We start from the raw sequence: 16494 nt of genomic DNA, 5'->3' as shown, positions 1-16494 counted from the left end.
AATATATTTATATCTTAAAATTTCCATTATCTACTAAAAATATTAAACAGTTTTTCCGTACGAAGTTGGAACATTGATTCTTGAAAATTGGCCAGTGAAAAGGGATCAAAATTGGTATCACATGAATTGTCCTACGGGGAATCCTTTGTCTGGGTCAAAAGCAAAAAAAATCCTCAAGAATTTTAAAAGCGTAAACATTAGACAATTATGATTCCCCACTAAACACGCCATCTAAAGATGAATAATATACATATATTACATCAAATTCTCAAAGTCAGTAACAGTGGATGGAATTTAATTATTTTGAAAGTAAAACAAAGCCAGCCAAAGCCATCGGAGACCGAAGCTCTTGTGGTCTTTGTTGGACCCCACATCACCACTGTCCCTCATTTTTTGATCATATTTCTAATAAAATTAAAAAGCTCAAGACTTTAAGACAGATAACCCACTTTCAATCTTCTTTCTCCCTGCCCAATTCATCTCTCATGGAGGACTTTCGAAGATCAAGGTCTTATGCAAATGGGCAAATGATGCAGATTGAAAGTTACTATGGAGCTCCCAGGCCTTATGATCTCAGGAGTTATAGTGCTTCCTATTCCTATTCACAAACTCAAATGGGTCCTAAGGACTTGAAGTTGAAGAAAGGAAAAAGCATTTCAGCAGGGTCTTCTTTCTCCAAGTCTTGGAGCATCGCTGATCCTGAGCTTCAGAGGAAAAAGAGGGTTGCCAGCTATAAAATGTATTCTGTGGAAGGGAAGATCAAAGGGTCATTCCGAAAGAGCTTCAGGTGGCTTAAGAATAAGTACTCGCAAGTGGTTTATGGCTGGTAGTGGTTTAATTGCTACTTGCAGTTCAATTTCTGCTTTTACAAATCTAAATTGATTGGTGTTCATGAGGAGAATTGTAGATTAATCATTGATGGGTTATGATCGGTTTGCTTGTGTTTGTCCAAACTTTTTGTTTATATGTTAAATAACCTGTTGCCTATTGGGTCCTTGAAGATCTTCTGAGGGATGAAATGAAATTATATTTATTTTGCTGTTCATGATTTTTAATCATATGTAGTGATGTTTCCATTGAATGAGACTTCTGTTATTTGTACTTTTGCAATCCTGTCTTAAATAGTATCGTTGTAGGTTGCAAACAATCCTCTTCTTTGAAACAGAATTAGTTCTGCACAAATAGCTTCAGTGGGTGGGAAGTGGATTTTAGGCCTGTTTTTTTCCCTTTTGACAAGCCACTTCCTATCTTGTAAAACATAATTCAAGGGAATTTTGCTTACATAAATGTTTAAGGTTATTTATTTTTGGTACGTTTGAGCTTTTGAATTGAAGTTAAATTTACTTAACCATAAATCCATTTTAACATTATTAATTATAACTTCTACATTAAAACTTGATTTAATTGTTTGTGTATTAAAAGCAATTGTGTCTTTTGCTTACCATTATCGATGCTCTTGCATGGGTATTGCCATTGTAAAATCAAATAATTGAAAGGAATAGCTTATGAGATATGGACCACAACTCCACAAGCAACAAGACAGAGACCAGGTTTCAAGTAAGTTTCCTGTAGGGTGTTTGTCAGATAATGCAGTGGCCGGTGTCACTAGCCCGTGAATTCTTCAATAATAGGAGTCTGATTCGCATAATCATATGGTATTTTTTAGTGGAAAGGAAACAAAAAGGGGAAAGTACTACTTTCTTTCCTTATTAATATTTGGTATGTTGGTTAGGAAAAAGGCAGTCTAATGTGCGATTTGATGAGCCACGCATACTTTGCATCTTAATTATTACATTTTATTATAAATGTTCAACATTAAAACACACTAATTATGTAAGTTTTTTTTTAATCACGTAACATTTTTAGGTATTTATATATTTTATTAATTCTTTTAATTTTAATTATTTATATATGATTGCAAGGTTTAAATTTACTCCTTTCATTTTCAAAAAAAAATAAATAACTCTTCTCACTGAATACATTTTCTATATAAAGTAACTCAGGTTTAGTACTTGTTTGTATTGATTTCATTTACTGTTGTTAAGCAAGGGCACTAGTCAACTCATAATAAAGTGGTAACAGATTCTAAAATACCGCATCACAAAGATTGTTGGTAAGTATTAGACTAATCAAATTCTTGATTATTTAAACAAACCAAAGGGAGTATGATTGAATAAAGAACGAATCAGGAGAATAAGAAAAATAAATTCAAAAATATAATTAATCGCAAGACCATATATTATAATTTTTGTCTGTTAAAGGTACGTTTGTCTTCCCATTTCAATGAAGAAACACTTTTCAAAGTAATTTTTGTCAAAGTAAAATTTTTTCACTTCTTACAAGTCGTAGGTTGATTACTTTTCCAAACATGCGCTAAGTATCCGTTTAATTTATAATTTAAAATTGTTAAATGAAATTAAGATACATACTCAACTTATTTTCAAGCAACAAATTTTACTTTGGAATATACATAGCTTTGATTTTATGTGCTATCCAAATACTCTCTTTAATTTTTTTTATAAGAAACAAAAGACTAAATTATTAGGACAAAAAATAATAATTAAGTCTATTATATTTTTTATAAATATAAATTTTATTCTAAAAATATTCATGATATTAAATAGTGTAGTTAGTAATTTTTATATTTAATTATACTAATAAAAGAAAAATATAAAAAAAAATTAATAACTAATATCTCTGAAATTTATTATTTATTTCTTATAATAAAGACTAAGAGAATGTTCCATTTTGTTTTTTATATGAAAAAGGCTATCCATTGTTGGGTTTTTACATGCTTCAGTGTGAGCATCGGCCACCACACTGTGCCACTGTTTACATATTTTATTTTTGGTCCAATTTGGTAGATCTCTTGGATTTGAAATCCATATGTTGAAAATAATAGGCCCTTTGTGATTTGAAGCCGAAGGAAGAAAGGCTTAATAGGCCTTCATTTACAAAACAATTTGGGCCCTCGCTGGAACCAAGGAAGTTTTCCCTTTATATTTGCTTGTCACTTTGCGTTCTTCACTCTTCAGTCTTCCCCAAATAGTGCTTTCATGGTTCACTATTTCCCCAGATACCTTTTTTTTCTAAGGTTCAATATAGTTAAGTTAATTTATTTTCTAGTCATGAATGATGAGTGCTACTCAAAATGTCATCTTTGCTGAGCGCTCATACTTGTGAATCACACGCACATTTCATATTTGAATTCAAAATTACATATTAAAAGATTATTTTTCTTCTCATCATAAATATCTTTTGATAATTTTTATGATGCTTTGTAAATTAAGAATATATTTTATTGCCTTCTGTGTGCGTAAAATAATGATGACTATTAATTTTATACTAATTGATAGTAGAGTTAGTAATTTATTGGAAAAAAGTATAAATATTATTTAATTTTTAAGATATCAGAAGAATTACATTCATTAATTTAAAACAAAAATTAAATATTTTTTCAAATTTATGAGCATGTAGTAAGCATTGTATCTTTTGCGAATACTAATTGGGTATAGTCAATCGCCATCCTTGAGTAAATGATTGGTGTTAGACACTTTTAAATTTAAACTGTTTATTATTGTTGGAATAAATGGAATGAGGCAAGATCGACTCAATGATAGGATTAAAGTGTTACGGTAGATAGAACATATTTTTTCATGAGCGTTACACTTGGTAGACAATGACACAATTATCAAATGAATAGCGTCAGGGATTAGCAAAATGTTAATTTACTACACTTGCCCATAACAGGAGTTCTATGTGTGACCACGAATTGATAATCCTTCAATCTCATTAAGGATTTTAGCATATTTTTATTATCATGAATCAATAACATTGAGAGCTGAAATTATTAAGTAACTATATACAAGTAATTTTATATTATATATATATTGTCAACTAATATCTATAAATTAAGAGTTTATTTGGTAGATATAATAAAAGAATGTGATGTGATAATTTTTATTACAAATAAGCATATTGGACATGTGAGAATCTATGCGAAATATCTTTATATTAAAAGTGTTTCTAGTCATGTACAGGTCAAGCAGCATGTCTATTGCTGATAGCAGCTAATGGTGATACAAGTTAAAAAGAAAAAATTGCTTTTGTGCTACTATAAATATTGTGTGCGAAAAAAATTTACATAGTAAAAGTATGCAAGTTGAGTTATATATAAGTGAAATGCATAACCAGTACTTGTGTCTCAATAACAGAGCTTTTTTCCTATGATGCATGCAAGAGGCTTAGCACAAAACTTAACAATAGGTAATTTTAATATTGAAAAAAGAGGTATAAATTTAAAAAAAATTATATTTAATTTGAGTCTTTTATTTAATTTAAATTTAACAGTTAGTAGAGTAATAAATTATAATTCGTTAGATATAAGTTAAATGAAAAATTTAAATTAAATATAAGAGTTTTTAAACTTATACTAATATAAAAAATTATACTCTTTTAATATTTAAAAAAATTAAACTTGTTGTAAAGATAACTTTTAGTATAAGATAAAAATACATATGATGAATATATATCGATCAAAAGTGAGATGAAGTTGAATCTTATCTTACTATAAAAATGGTAAGTTGTGCTTGTTTGTTTTTCCCTGTATTTGAACTAGCTGATGATCACAAATGTAACATAACAAAATAAAATGAAGATCTTATTATTACAAAACTTGTCACATCCTTGAAATTGTAACCTGCATTAAATGAGAAAAGAAAACAAATTAGATACAATTTTTTGAAATATTTTTGATATTATTTATTGATTCAAAATAAAATTTTATTTTCATAAAGAATTATATTTAATATTATTATAAATTAGTAAAATAAAATAATTATAATTAATAAACAACATTAAAAATACCGATAACTGATAAAGGTTTGAGCTATGAGCCCTAGCCACATAGGCATGGGATACGCGACGCGATGCAAAATATCATGCTTCATATTTGTCTTAAATGAACTGTCTATGTCTCGTTTAATGGAGAATTATTAGGTGTCTCCAATTGTTTCAGTATTTCAATTGTTTTTAATTAAAACTACGTATTTTTAATACAAACGGTACGACAGGTTTTCTAGGATAGTACAACTTTTTCCTTCAAGGACAATAAGTTACGGGACTCATTATTTTACTACTGATAACCAACAATGTTCGAAATATTATCTTTCGATACAGATAACATACAGTTAAAGAATAATTGAATGATTACTTTAAAGAAGACAAATACACTCAAGAGCTTTAACTTTGTTAATAACAAATTACACAATTAAATAATAAAAAAACTCATTAAAATTTCTTTCTAAAATAAATTTTGTATAACAAAGATTAAATAATGAGTTATTTTATCATAAAACTTCATACTCTATAACATCTTTTATTTATAGGATTTAAAAAGAGTTTTTTATTAATGATTAAGCAAACAACTTTATGGTCATTCAAATTTAGGATGACGAAATTTATTTTCTTTATAATAATAAAAAGTTTAACTTGAATTTGTTTTTTTTATAATAATAAAAAATTTAATTTAGATTTATCTTTTTTACAATGATAAAGAATTCAACTTAAATTTATCTCTAATGTGACTAATAATTAGTTGATTTTTGATAAAATTTTATTTATTTTTTAACATGTTTAATTTTTAATTATATTTAAAAAGAATTTACTTATTATTATAGTTATTGGAATTTTTAAAAAATTAAAAAATATAGTTTAGCTTGTAAAAATAGTTACAATCAATCGTTGCATAATTTGCTTTTCTAGCCTTTGTTTTTTGTTAATTTATTTTAAGATTTAAATCTAAATTGAAAAGAAAAAAAAACTATGATTTGATTCTCTCATTTTCATTTTCTTTTTCATTTCAATTTTTCACTCCCCAAGTATCATACTCGTAGTACACATGCGAGTACACATGACGTCTTTTTTTTGGGTGAAAATGTTTTTTTTTTCTACTGTGGATCGCATTTCAAAGTAAAAGACAACTTGGTCTCTGCTGTTTGTGGATAGTTCAGCAAGCTAAGCTTCAGGCATGAATTAAGAAACAGAGTGACACGAGAAATCTCTAGGTAGTTCCATTTTGTTATCATATTAATTATTTTACTACACACTTCATTATTTACTTGTTTTCTCTCTATATTTCTCTATTTAATTTACAGCTTGGATTTTTCTAAGAATTATTTAGAAGCATGCACAGAAGTTGCTAAACTTAATTTAAACACATCAGGGTCGATCTTGACCTTTTTAAGACCTTAGGCAAAATAAAAAATTAGACCATTTAAAAAAATTATAAAATATAATAAACAAAATAAAATTATATATTAATAATTTTATTAAAATAATACTTTTTTTTAAATAACTTTAATTTTTTCTAATAAAATTATAAAAAAATATTCTTTTATTCAACCAATTCTTATGTTATAATTAACTATAAAAACACATAAGATCATAAAAAATGAGTTTTATAAGTATTCTGAGATGCAAAATCATCAATGATAACATTAACATTAATATTTTTTTATCGATTGATAAAATTGTGAGACCATTTAACGGTTCTTGTAACATTGATCACTTTAGGTAGGTTTTGATTAACTTTAACTTTAAAAACCTTCTTTCAGTTAATGATATAGTCATTAGAACCGTAAAAAAAATTCTATAATTGATTAAAATATTTAAATAACAATCTGTAAATTTGACAAACTCAATAACTATATAATTTTTTAGAAAAAAACTAAAATTCTCTATGAGATTTAATGTTAAGAATAGTAAAATTTTGAAATTAAATAAAGTTTTGAGTCTACAAAGATTAATGAGTCGACTACATTTATAGCAAGTGAAGTGCGAGAAATTAAAAAAAAAATTATTTTTCTATTTTTTTCAACTACAAACTGTAAGAGCTGAATTTTTTTTCAAATAAAAATAAGACACAATTTTTACTTTAGACCCTCTTTTAAATTTTGGACCCTAAGCGATCATACCTCTAAATTACTCTCAACACCGGGCCTGAAACATATGCAGCAATTAACCTCCGGACAGAAGAACTGAGTGTTTTATCTTTTAGTTTATGCTTAATTTATCATTATACAGGAAAGAAACCGTGTATCTCGATTCCAATTCAGTTCACACTTGCAACCATTCTCTTACCATTAACAAATATGACAAAAGGAATTAAGTCAAATTTCTTTTTGTAAAGACTTTTAAGGGATTATATATATATATAAATATAACATTTATTTATAAAATTTGATTACAGTATTGGACAACATACTAAAAGAAATTGTATATAAAAGAGAGTTAAAGAGAGGAGGGAAATCTATGCAGCTTCCGAAGCACAGTAGGTAGGTAGTGTAATAGTGCAGACAGAGGTGGAGATGTTGGTACACCGCCACACTGAACCAATATTGGCGTGCACAGTGACAGCAGTAAAAGATATGAATGTGGGATATGAAGCACATGGCTCCAAATTCTGCTCACATGCATGCTTGCTCCTGATCCAGTGAGTTGGCAAAGCCTCCAACTACAGCCCCACCATCTTTCTCTTATCACAACTATTTATCAAATAAAAAATTCAAAAGGGAATAGAAATTGAATTGACCCATTAACTTCTGATAAGGCAAGGCCTGGGCTCGCTTTGACCCACTGGTTATGTTTGCCACTTTCCAACACATTGGAGTGGTGTGTTGAGTATCGAATTCCAAAGGATGTCCACCCTGCACACTAGTATTACTACTATAAGGATTAGGGTTTATCCCTTCTCTTCAGAGTCAACGCCATCACTTCCAGCCCCACCACATATCTTGTTGGAATCACTCTCCCCCTCTTCACCATCCCAACCACACGATGTGCCAATTCAAGATTTTTTTCAATGATGCCATGAATGCCCACATGGAACCAAACCTTTGATAAGACTGAAAATAATGTAACATGATATAAATAAGACAAATTAATAAACTGAATAAACTATCTTATTTTATTTATTTATAATTCTGACTTTTTATAAAATAAAACTTATGTTAGAGAGTAAGATATGATAAACATTAAAAATAAACTTATCATATTCTATTGGTACAACAATGACATAAATTAAATTATAATATAAAAAATAATTTTGTTAATTTCAGTCCTTAGTGATAATTTCAAACATATAAATATTGATATATTTTAAAATATAGTTTATTTTTATATCTCTAATATAATTAATATTTTTAATTATAATTTATTAAGTTTAAATACTTAAAAATAATTATAAAAACTAAAATTATAAAAAATAGTCATCAAATTCTTTTATTATATCTCCCAAATAACCCTAACTATGTTATCTTAGTTAGAAATGTTGAGACAAATAATCTAAGGACGTGATATTCTTTTTTATGAGCACGGGGTTTACTTTAGAAGATCGTACTAACAATGTTGTGTGTGTATATTTGACTTTCAATGCAAAAATAAGTTATAATATACTTTAAAAAATAAATGTTAGAATTATTTTAATTAACAATATTTATTTAACAAAAATTATCGTATGTTTAGATCCTATATATCTATATTACTAATACAATGTATTGATAATAAATATTTATTTTAGTTTTTAAATTGTAAGTGTTAATTATTTAATTTTTAATTTACAAAAATTTGACAATAATCACTTTATAAAATTTATTTTATTTTATTTATTTTCAATAAAAATGTTAATTTTTTTTTTAAAAATATTCAAAACTATAGTAAATTTTTTATAAAGTTAAAGACTAAACTGATTTGTGTTTATAATTTTAAGGACTAAAATAAATATTTAAGTCATTTATTTATATTTTATTACAAATAAATATAGGCTTTTAATACTTACATTAATAAGTTAATTTTAATATAGAGAAATTATAATATAAAGGGAGGCAAATACCATGGCCAACTTTGAATACATGACTTTAATTTTTTTTATTGTATTTATGGCCATGGACAGAACCCATAGACAACTGAGAGGATGAATGTAGAACGTGCTATTCCAAAGAAGATGCTTATCATAACTGTTGATGATGAAGATACAAGTGGGCTTTCTATATATATCCATAAAATTGTTGGTTTATTCTCTCAAGTTCCCCTGAAGCATCTAACATTATATATATCCATCCTCTCCACTGCAACAAAAGGATTTAATTATAGAAAATCTTACATCCTTCCTTATGGGGAAACCTAAATCTTCCCTTTTTGTGATAGCCCACCCCACCTCATATCATCATTCAAACTAGAACTTAATTGCACAAAATTAACTCATAAACTAACTTACAAGTTATAAATTGGAAGTTTATACGTTAACTAAAAAATTTATCATAAGTTGGGTAATGATTTGCATGTTTATATTCATTAGATTTTATGTAGTTTGTAAGATGTCCATATTTAGAGCTTGAAGCGGTTTGAGCAAATTTGATGAATGAAAAAACCATTAAGAAAAAAAAGCAGTCAAAAAAAGGAAAGATAATTCATAACCCCCTCGAATCACGGGGTTATATGTCATATTCCCTTAATTTTTTATTTTTTAACTATTAAATGAATAGTTATTAACTATTTTTTATATTTTATAACAAATTGATATGCGATGCATCGATATATAGCAGAAGGGACAAAGGAGGATATAAATTTAATATTAAATAGTGAATGTGGGAATTGTGACAGGCATAACGTGCCTCAAACTAAAATCACGCTTTGCTCCGATTGCTTCGAACATTAACGTTAATGACAACAATAATGTTTGAACTAAAATAAAGCATAAAGCATATATACTTTAATCTGCTTTAGCGGCGCATTGGATCTTTGCGTGATCTTTGTGAGTATGAGGTTGTGTTGAGCACTAACTGCTCAATTAGTTCTTTAACGCAATTCCTTCCTTTCTCTCTTTTATTAAAGGAAAGGGACCTGCCATTATAGTTCCATGTGTTGGGCTTCAATTCATCTGCAGCATATTGTGTGTAAGAACAAGGGCACCATGGATATTCCTTAAATATGGACAACAATAATACTATGTTTATTATATCTCCATGACTTTCTCTCATTTATAGGAATCATTATATCTGTTGTTATCTTAAAGGGGAATCATTTTTTCATATGCTTAATTTAGTTAAACAAATTGCACTGTTGATTAAAAAGTTTGAGAACCGTGATGAGTTGTTGCAAATCAAGCACTAAATCATCATTTAAATATAATTTATGTGAAATATGTATATATAGCCGCTGTTGATCGCGTGTATTATTGCTAAAAATTCTTTGATCTGGAAATTATAATACCTATGGAAGCACCATGGGCACCACGCGTCTGCACCAAAGCATGCACTCTGGGGCTAATCAAATTATCCTAAACAGATGATTATTTAATTTAACTACTGTTTCAGTTGCATGTTATGTATATTACCCAGCAAGTAATATGCTCCCTTTTCCTTTTTATATGCCATTTAATTTTAAGGTTTTATACATGAATTTAAAAATATATTTAATATATTTATATTTATTAAAATTATTATATTATTTCTTGTTATATCTGTTCATTTCTTTTATTAATTAAATAGTATTTTATATTTAACTAAGGGTATAATTAATAAAAATAACATTATCTAAACTTTTTTAAAATGATTAAAAATAAATTTTAATTACTTTAAATGACAGATAAACAAAGAGGATAATATATGTTTTTTTAAGTTTGAGTAATTTTATTAGCTAGGTACAGTACAGTTGATCTTTAAAGGACTTGGGTGGCGTAGAGACTTCAGTTCTGACTACCTACAATAATCTCCGGGAGTCTTATTTTATTTTATATATGAAAAATCAGATGAAATTTCCCAGCTTGAAAGATTCTTATCTGTTCCCGTATCAAGAAAAATCTTATCTGTGTATCATTGAATGCGTGTCACATAAGCTACAACATTACAAGCATAAATAAATTTAGAGATTAAAAAATTAAATATATTTTGTGTTATAAATATGATTAAATTTAATTTTAGTCTTTTTATTTTTTTATTAATTGCAGTTATCATAAAATTTAAAACAATTCTTGTTATTTATTAATTTGTAAAATGTGACATCCATCCAATCATATTACATTAGTGATATTTTGAACTAATAAGTAATGTGGTATATCACATTAATATTAATAAGTAAAAAGCAATATGGTACATCACTTTTTTAAAAATTTATTTTGTAAATAAATAAATTAATTAAATAAATTAGCATGTCTAAACTTATTTATAAATAAACAAAGTTATTTTTAAAAAATAAAACAAGAACATAAGCCCAAATACTTTTTGAGTGAGCTGAAATCTAATATTTCATCTAATTTTTTTTAAAAATTTAATCTTATATATTTAACAAATAAATTTGATCTAACTAAACTCCATATAAGTTAAATCTAAACCTCAACCAACAAATTATCCTATTTTTTACCTTTAATTATGGCAAAAATGTAAAAATTGACACCCGAATACAACCATCCTTTACCAACATAAAAAATTTAATTCCTTTCACGCCCTAGTTCCTCACAGGTTGTGAAAAGTCCTCTCAACTCAATCTTATAACACCTTAAATTTAATTTTAATTAAATAATAATTTTATAAATTTAAATAACCAAATTTTCATAAGATATTTTAAAATAAGAGGAGTTACAAATTAATATCAAATAACTATTACAATATTAGTTCAATTATAACATTTTCAAAATAAAATTTAAGTCTGGTGCTAATCGTCTTGATTACCTGAAAATAAATGTAAGGGTGAGTACTCTACACTACTCTATATATAATTATCATAGAGTCTCACCTTGCCTATACTTCACGCAAAGTACACATAAACAACATTTTCTTTTTAATTTGTCACCGATGCACTCATGACACTAAACAATCATATATATATATATGAAATTAACAAACAACAGTCTTGTGCACTCACTGCACGCTAGCCACGCTGACTGTGGCACTATAATCACAAATTTTACTATGGATGGTCGCCAGTTACCCCCACCTCACGGATACCACGTAGATAGTTACGGGTCGCTCAACAAAGGTAGTGGTCAGAGGTCTAGTCAAGAAGAGAGTGTGTGGCCTGTGGTGCACCCGTTCCACAGTCGGTGTCACCACCACTCTCTTCTCCCTAAGGTATTCCTATCATCCTCATCTTCCACACCCACAGTGTATCGCTGAACCATTCACAACACATTATAACGGCGCTAAGACATCTCATTCACATACATTTCATTTACACACACAGTATTTATGCTTACACATGGTACATAGCCTATATTTTATTCATGGTACACAGCCCACATTTTATCCACAACATACGACACATAGCCCTCATTTATTCACGATAACATTAATTCACTAATCAACGACATTCCATCACACAATCACCCCCACGGGCCTAACTATTCTAACACACATCACATTGCACATCAATTTCATCCAACACACAATCACTATCCTCTATCTCGGTCACATAGCAATATTCAACAAATTAACAACAAATCACAACAATGAGATAGGGTAGAGTTACTCCTTTACCTTGGATTGAAGACCCACACTCGAACTCAACCTCGAATGTGCTCCCCACACAGATCTCGACCTAAATACATGCAGAAAGTCCATGAAAATCCCAGAAATCACCAAAAACAGAGAAAGGGGAAGGGGAGGAAAAATGAAAATCCTAACCGTTTAAAACTCACCTCCAAGTGTTTCCCACACGGATTCAACCTTCAATCTATCTCCCGAATGGCTTTGGATGCAATTTAATCAGCTGAAAAGGGTTTTGGGTTGAGAGAATCGAAGGGATTTCGAGAAAATGAATTCTCAAACCCTAAACCCCTTTTTAAAACCCCTCTAATCACAACACTCTCACTACAGCGAAAAACTCAGAGGAAATTGCACTATGATTTCTGCAAAATCTTGCTACAGCGAGACTCTCGCTACAGTGAGACTGCACTCAGAAATGCACCCAAACTGTCGTTCTGTCGCTACAGCGAGAAGACGACAGACACATGCCTTTCACCTAGAGTCTTTTCGCTGCAGCGAGAATGCCCTGCACCAGAATTTAACCTATTTTCCTTCAGTCTAATTCCAACCACAAACTCATATCATAATAAGGTCACATACATATATATACATCACTATCAAGTAAATCAACACACACACACACACACACACACACATATATATATATATATATATATATATATATATATATATTTGCTTCAAATAAATCATACGTTAAGCATATTTTAAATAAAATAATATATAAAAATACATGCTGAAACTTAATCAAATCCAAAAATTAAATCATATGGCTCTTATAAATAGTAAAATGAAGTAAGTTTAACTTTATAATTTAATAATTTTGTTAATATCGTTTTAAGAATTAATGTGAAAAAATAAAAGTATTTTTTATTAAAAATATTATATATCTATATATATAAATAAAAATTATCACTTTTATTTTTAACAAAATATAAATTTAATCATTACATATCAAGTTAAATTGGAACATATATCTATATCTTCAAATTAGCCTCTATTATTTTTATCAATTTTATTAATATCCACTTTAAAGGGTAATTTTAAGCATGAAAATTAATAAACTATATTTATCATATTATAATTATAAAAATATAATTAACTTTAAAAAAATCAACTCTAAAAGCTTGTATTAACAATTTTTTTATAGTAGGGAAGACTTAGTGTCCTTGAAGCAAATCAAATCAAGGCAAGACAGGCAAGCGCCATATTTATTTTATCATTTTTTTGGGTGTTTACTCATAATAGACATTTAATGATAAAAAAAGATTTCTCTTTATTTGAAAACAAATAAGCATTTCTCTTCTAGATGAAGATAATTAAAGGTAGGGCATCAAGGGATGTTGAATAGTGAGGATTGGAGGTTAATAGATTTAGAATTACAAGATGCGTTGGTAACAACAATGAATAAATGAGTTTTGTAGTTGGGCTAGTTGCATATGGGTGGAGAGATAATAAAGATAAAGGTTTTACACTTCTTTTTTCTGCTTTCTCTTTCTTCTCTTCTGAAAAAATGTTTAAAATATTGTAGAATGGCCAATGTAAGATAAACCCACATTTATTCCTCACTTACATGATGCAAGCAAATTCTCTTTCAGGTTCTATATAAACCCCTGTATCTCCCTTCACCTCTTCACACAACACAACATCTTAAGTTTGTTATTTGTTCCTTCTATACATGTAAACGGAACAATTTTTGTGTTAAATATAGAAGAAACAAGGGCTAAATGATTGTCTCCTCATAGCCCTTCCAACCCTTCAGAAACAAGTTAAAGGGAGGAACCACTCGACAACATAACAAATTTCATTAATTCTATGGGGGTCAAGGGTAAGGGAGGTGACAGAAGAGAGTGAGCACACATGGTACTTTCTTGCACGATATTGTGCTTCATGCTTGAAGCTATGCGTGCTTACTCTCTATCTGTCATCCCACCACTGTGTCTCTCCCTCTACTCTTTTCACTTTCTGCTACCTTATATATCTACTTCTTTGTTTATTTATTTTCTAGCTTTCCCTTTATGGTTGGACTAACCCTAACTAGCAGCTTGGGACCTCACTATCACCCAACAATATTTACATTACATCGATCTCATACATATCACAGGTTTGTGTGTTTTCCAGATTGTTCTTAATTATATATGTTTTTCTTGATTTGTTCTTAATTACTTCTTAGCATGTTGACCTGCAGTACCTAACTCTACTTCACCGAAAGCTTATTCAATTTCCACCTGTCTCCGAGGCAAACATGTGCTTGGATACAGAACCAATTTTCAGAATTATATATAAATATATATTTAAACTCTATCTAATTGTTCGATGACTTTTAATTTGGCGTTATTCTCAGTTGACTTACTATTACATGAAGTTAAGAGACTGAGTCCTCTTGATTAATAGCTATTTAAAGCATCTGGAAAAACCTAGCTCGTCTTTTGATTATTTCAGACTGTCAAGAAACATGGTTTTCCTTTGATATGATATTGTTTCGGGTATATATACACCACCCATCATGAAAAAGAGACAACGAAAGATCAAGCCAGGGATATATGAAAAAACATATATATCTTATCTCTTTAGGGTTTTGAGTTTCCACAGTTAGAAAATTGATAAGCAAATTAATTAAGCCATTTTCGAGTAATTTCATTCACCTTAAGAGCTAAATTGCTGTCTGATTAATTAGACCTTCATTAATTAACAGTTAATGAACTAAGAAGAAAATTGATAAGCAAATTAATTAAGCCATTTTCGGGTAATTTCATTAACCTTAAGAGCTAAATTGCTATCTGATTAATTAGACCTTCATTAATTAAGCACCCAATTTCTATACCATTCAGTTACTTTATTTTGTTAACACAGACAATCTGATGTCAGGAGCGGAAATTTCCTTTTCTTTTTCTTGTGAAGCTAATAAAAAGTCAAACTATATATTGTGTTGTCATCCTTTCCATACCACTTTAGGGTTCTGTGATTTAAGCTTTCAACCGCCAACTATACTATACTTTGCCAAAATATGTTTTTTTTTTAATCACTTTCCAGTTGTGCTAATGTTGCCGGTAAGCTATGCATATATACATTGAACGTTGGATGCATTTTTTTTGTTGTTAGAAAGGGAAGAAAGCATCGGTTGGAAAGGGCGTTTTGTGGTTTATCTTCTTAGACTATCTATATATATATTGAACAAATTAAAATGAACCAGATCATCTATGCATTGTTTGTTTTTCAAAGAAATGAGCTAGTCATGACATGGACGTACAAAGATCTACAAAGTACTCCCATTTTGATCTATATTTGTGGCAGCTTCTGAATTAAATTGGCATTGGACTGATGATGGCAATCGGGTAGTGTTTTTTTTTTTTTTTTTCTTAAGACCACCCGTATTAGAACACCACGTTGAATATTTCACTAATTTGGACAAGTCTTATGATGTATAGCAATTTTTTTTCTTTGATATTTTTAATTATAGTTACAATTTTAGTGTTCTAAATTTGAAACTTCTAATAAATAGAACAGTCCCCGCCAATTAATTTACACACTCAATGATCGATTGTGTAGAGCTTGTTCAGTGATTAAAAATGAAATTAAAGAAAAAAAAACATAATGTTTTTATCTGGATTTGATGTTTGTAAACATATAGATTATTAATTTTGACTTCTCTCACTTTTATTGTTTTTCTCCCCTCGTGTACCAATTTAATCTTATACTCTTTCTTTTCTATAAATAGGAAGTTTCGAACATTATTTAAAAGCAATTTACGTGTCAGTCTGATCGTACATAAAATCTATATCTTTATGTAGAGTTTCTAAATTCATAACAAAATTTCCAACATATTCAAATTTAATTTCCATGTTTGTTGATATTAATAAAATAGCCAAAATATGTCGTTAAAATTATCATTTCCCCTCAATTATATAACAAGATCGATCGATTTCATTTACTATATTTCTTATATTTTGATCTTGCA

At 28.6% G+C, this 16494-nt stretch overlaps 1 protein-coding gene across 1 annotated transcript; it reads left to right on the top strand.

Moving 5' to 3' along the window:
* The first annotated feature begins 306 nt into the window (after positions 1–306).
* On the top strand, positions 307–1093 carry LOC113865569. Its single transcript, XM_027500230.1, has one exon. It carries the CDS (start codon positions 486–488, stop codon positions 828–830), a length of 345 nt encoding a protein of 114 aa, XP_027356031.1. The 5' UTR covers positions 307–485; the 3' UTR covers positions 831–1093.
* Positions 1094–16494: the final 15401 nt, after the last annotated feature.

Source organism: Abrus precatorius, unplaced genomic scaffold (genome assembly GCF_003935025.1).
Source record: "Abrus precatorius isolate BTA unplaced genomic scaffold, Abrus_2018 Scaffold4, whole genome shotgun sequence".
NCBI classification, from domain to species: Eukaryota; Viridiplantae; Streptophyta; class Magnoliopsida; order Fabales; family Fabaceae; genus Abrus; species Abrus precatorius.
This window is presented reverse-complemented; position numbering and strand designations above follow the sequence as displayed.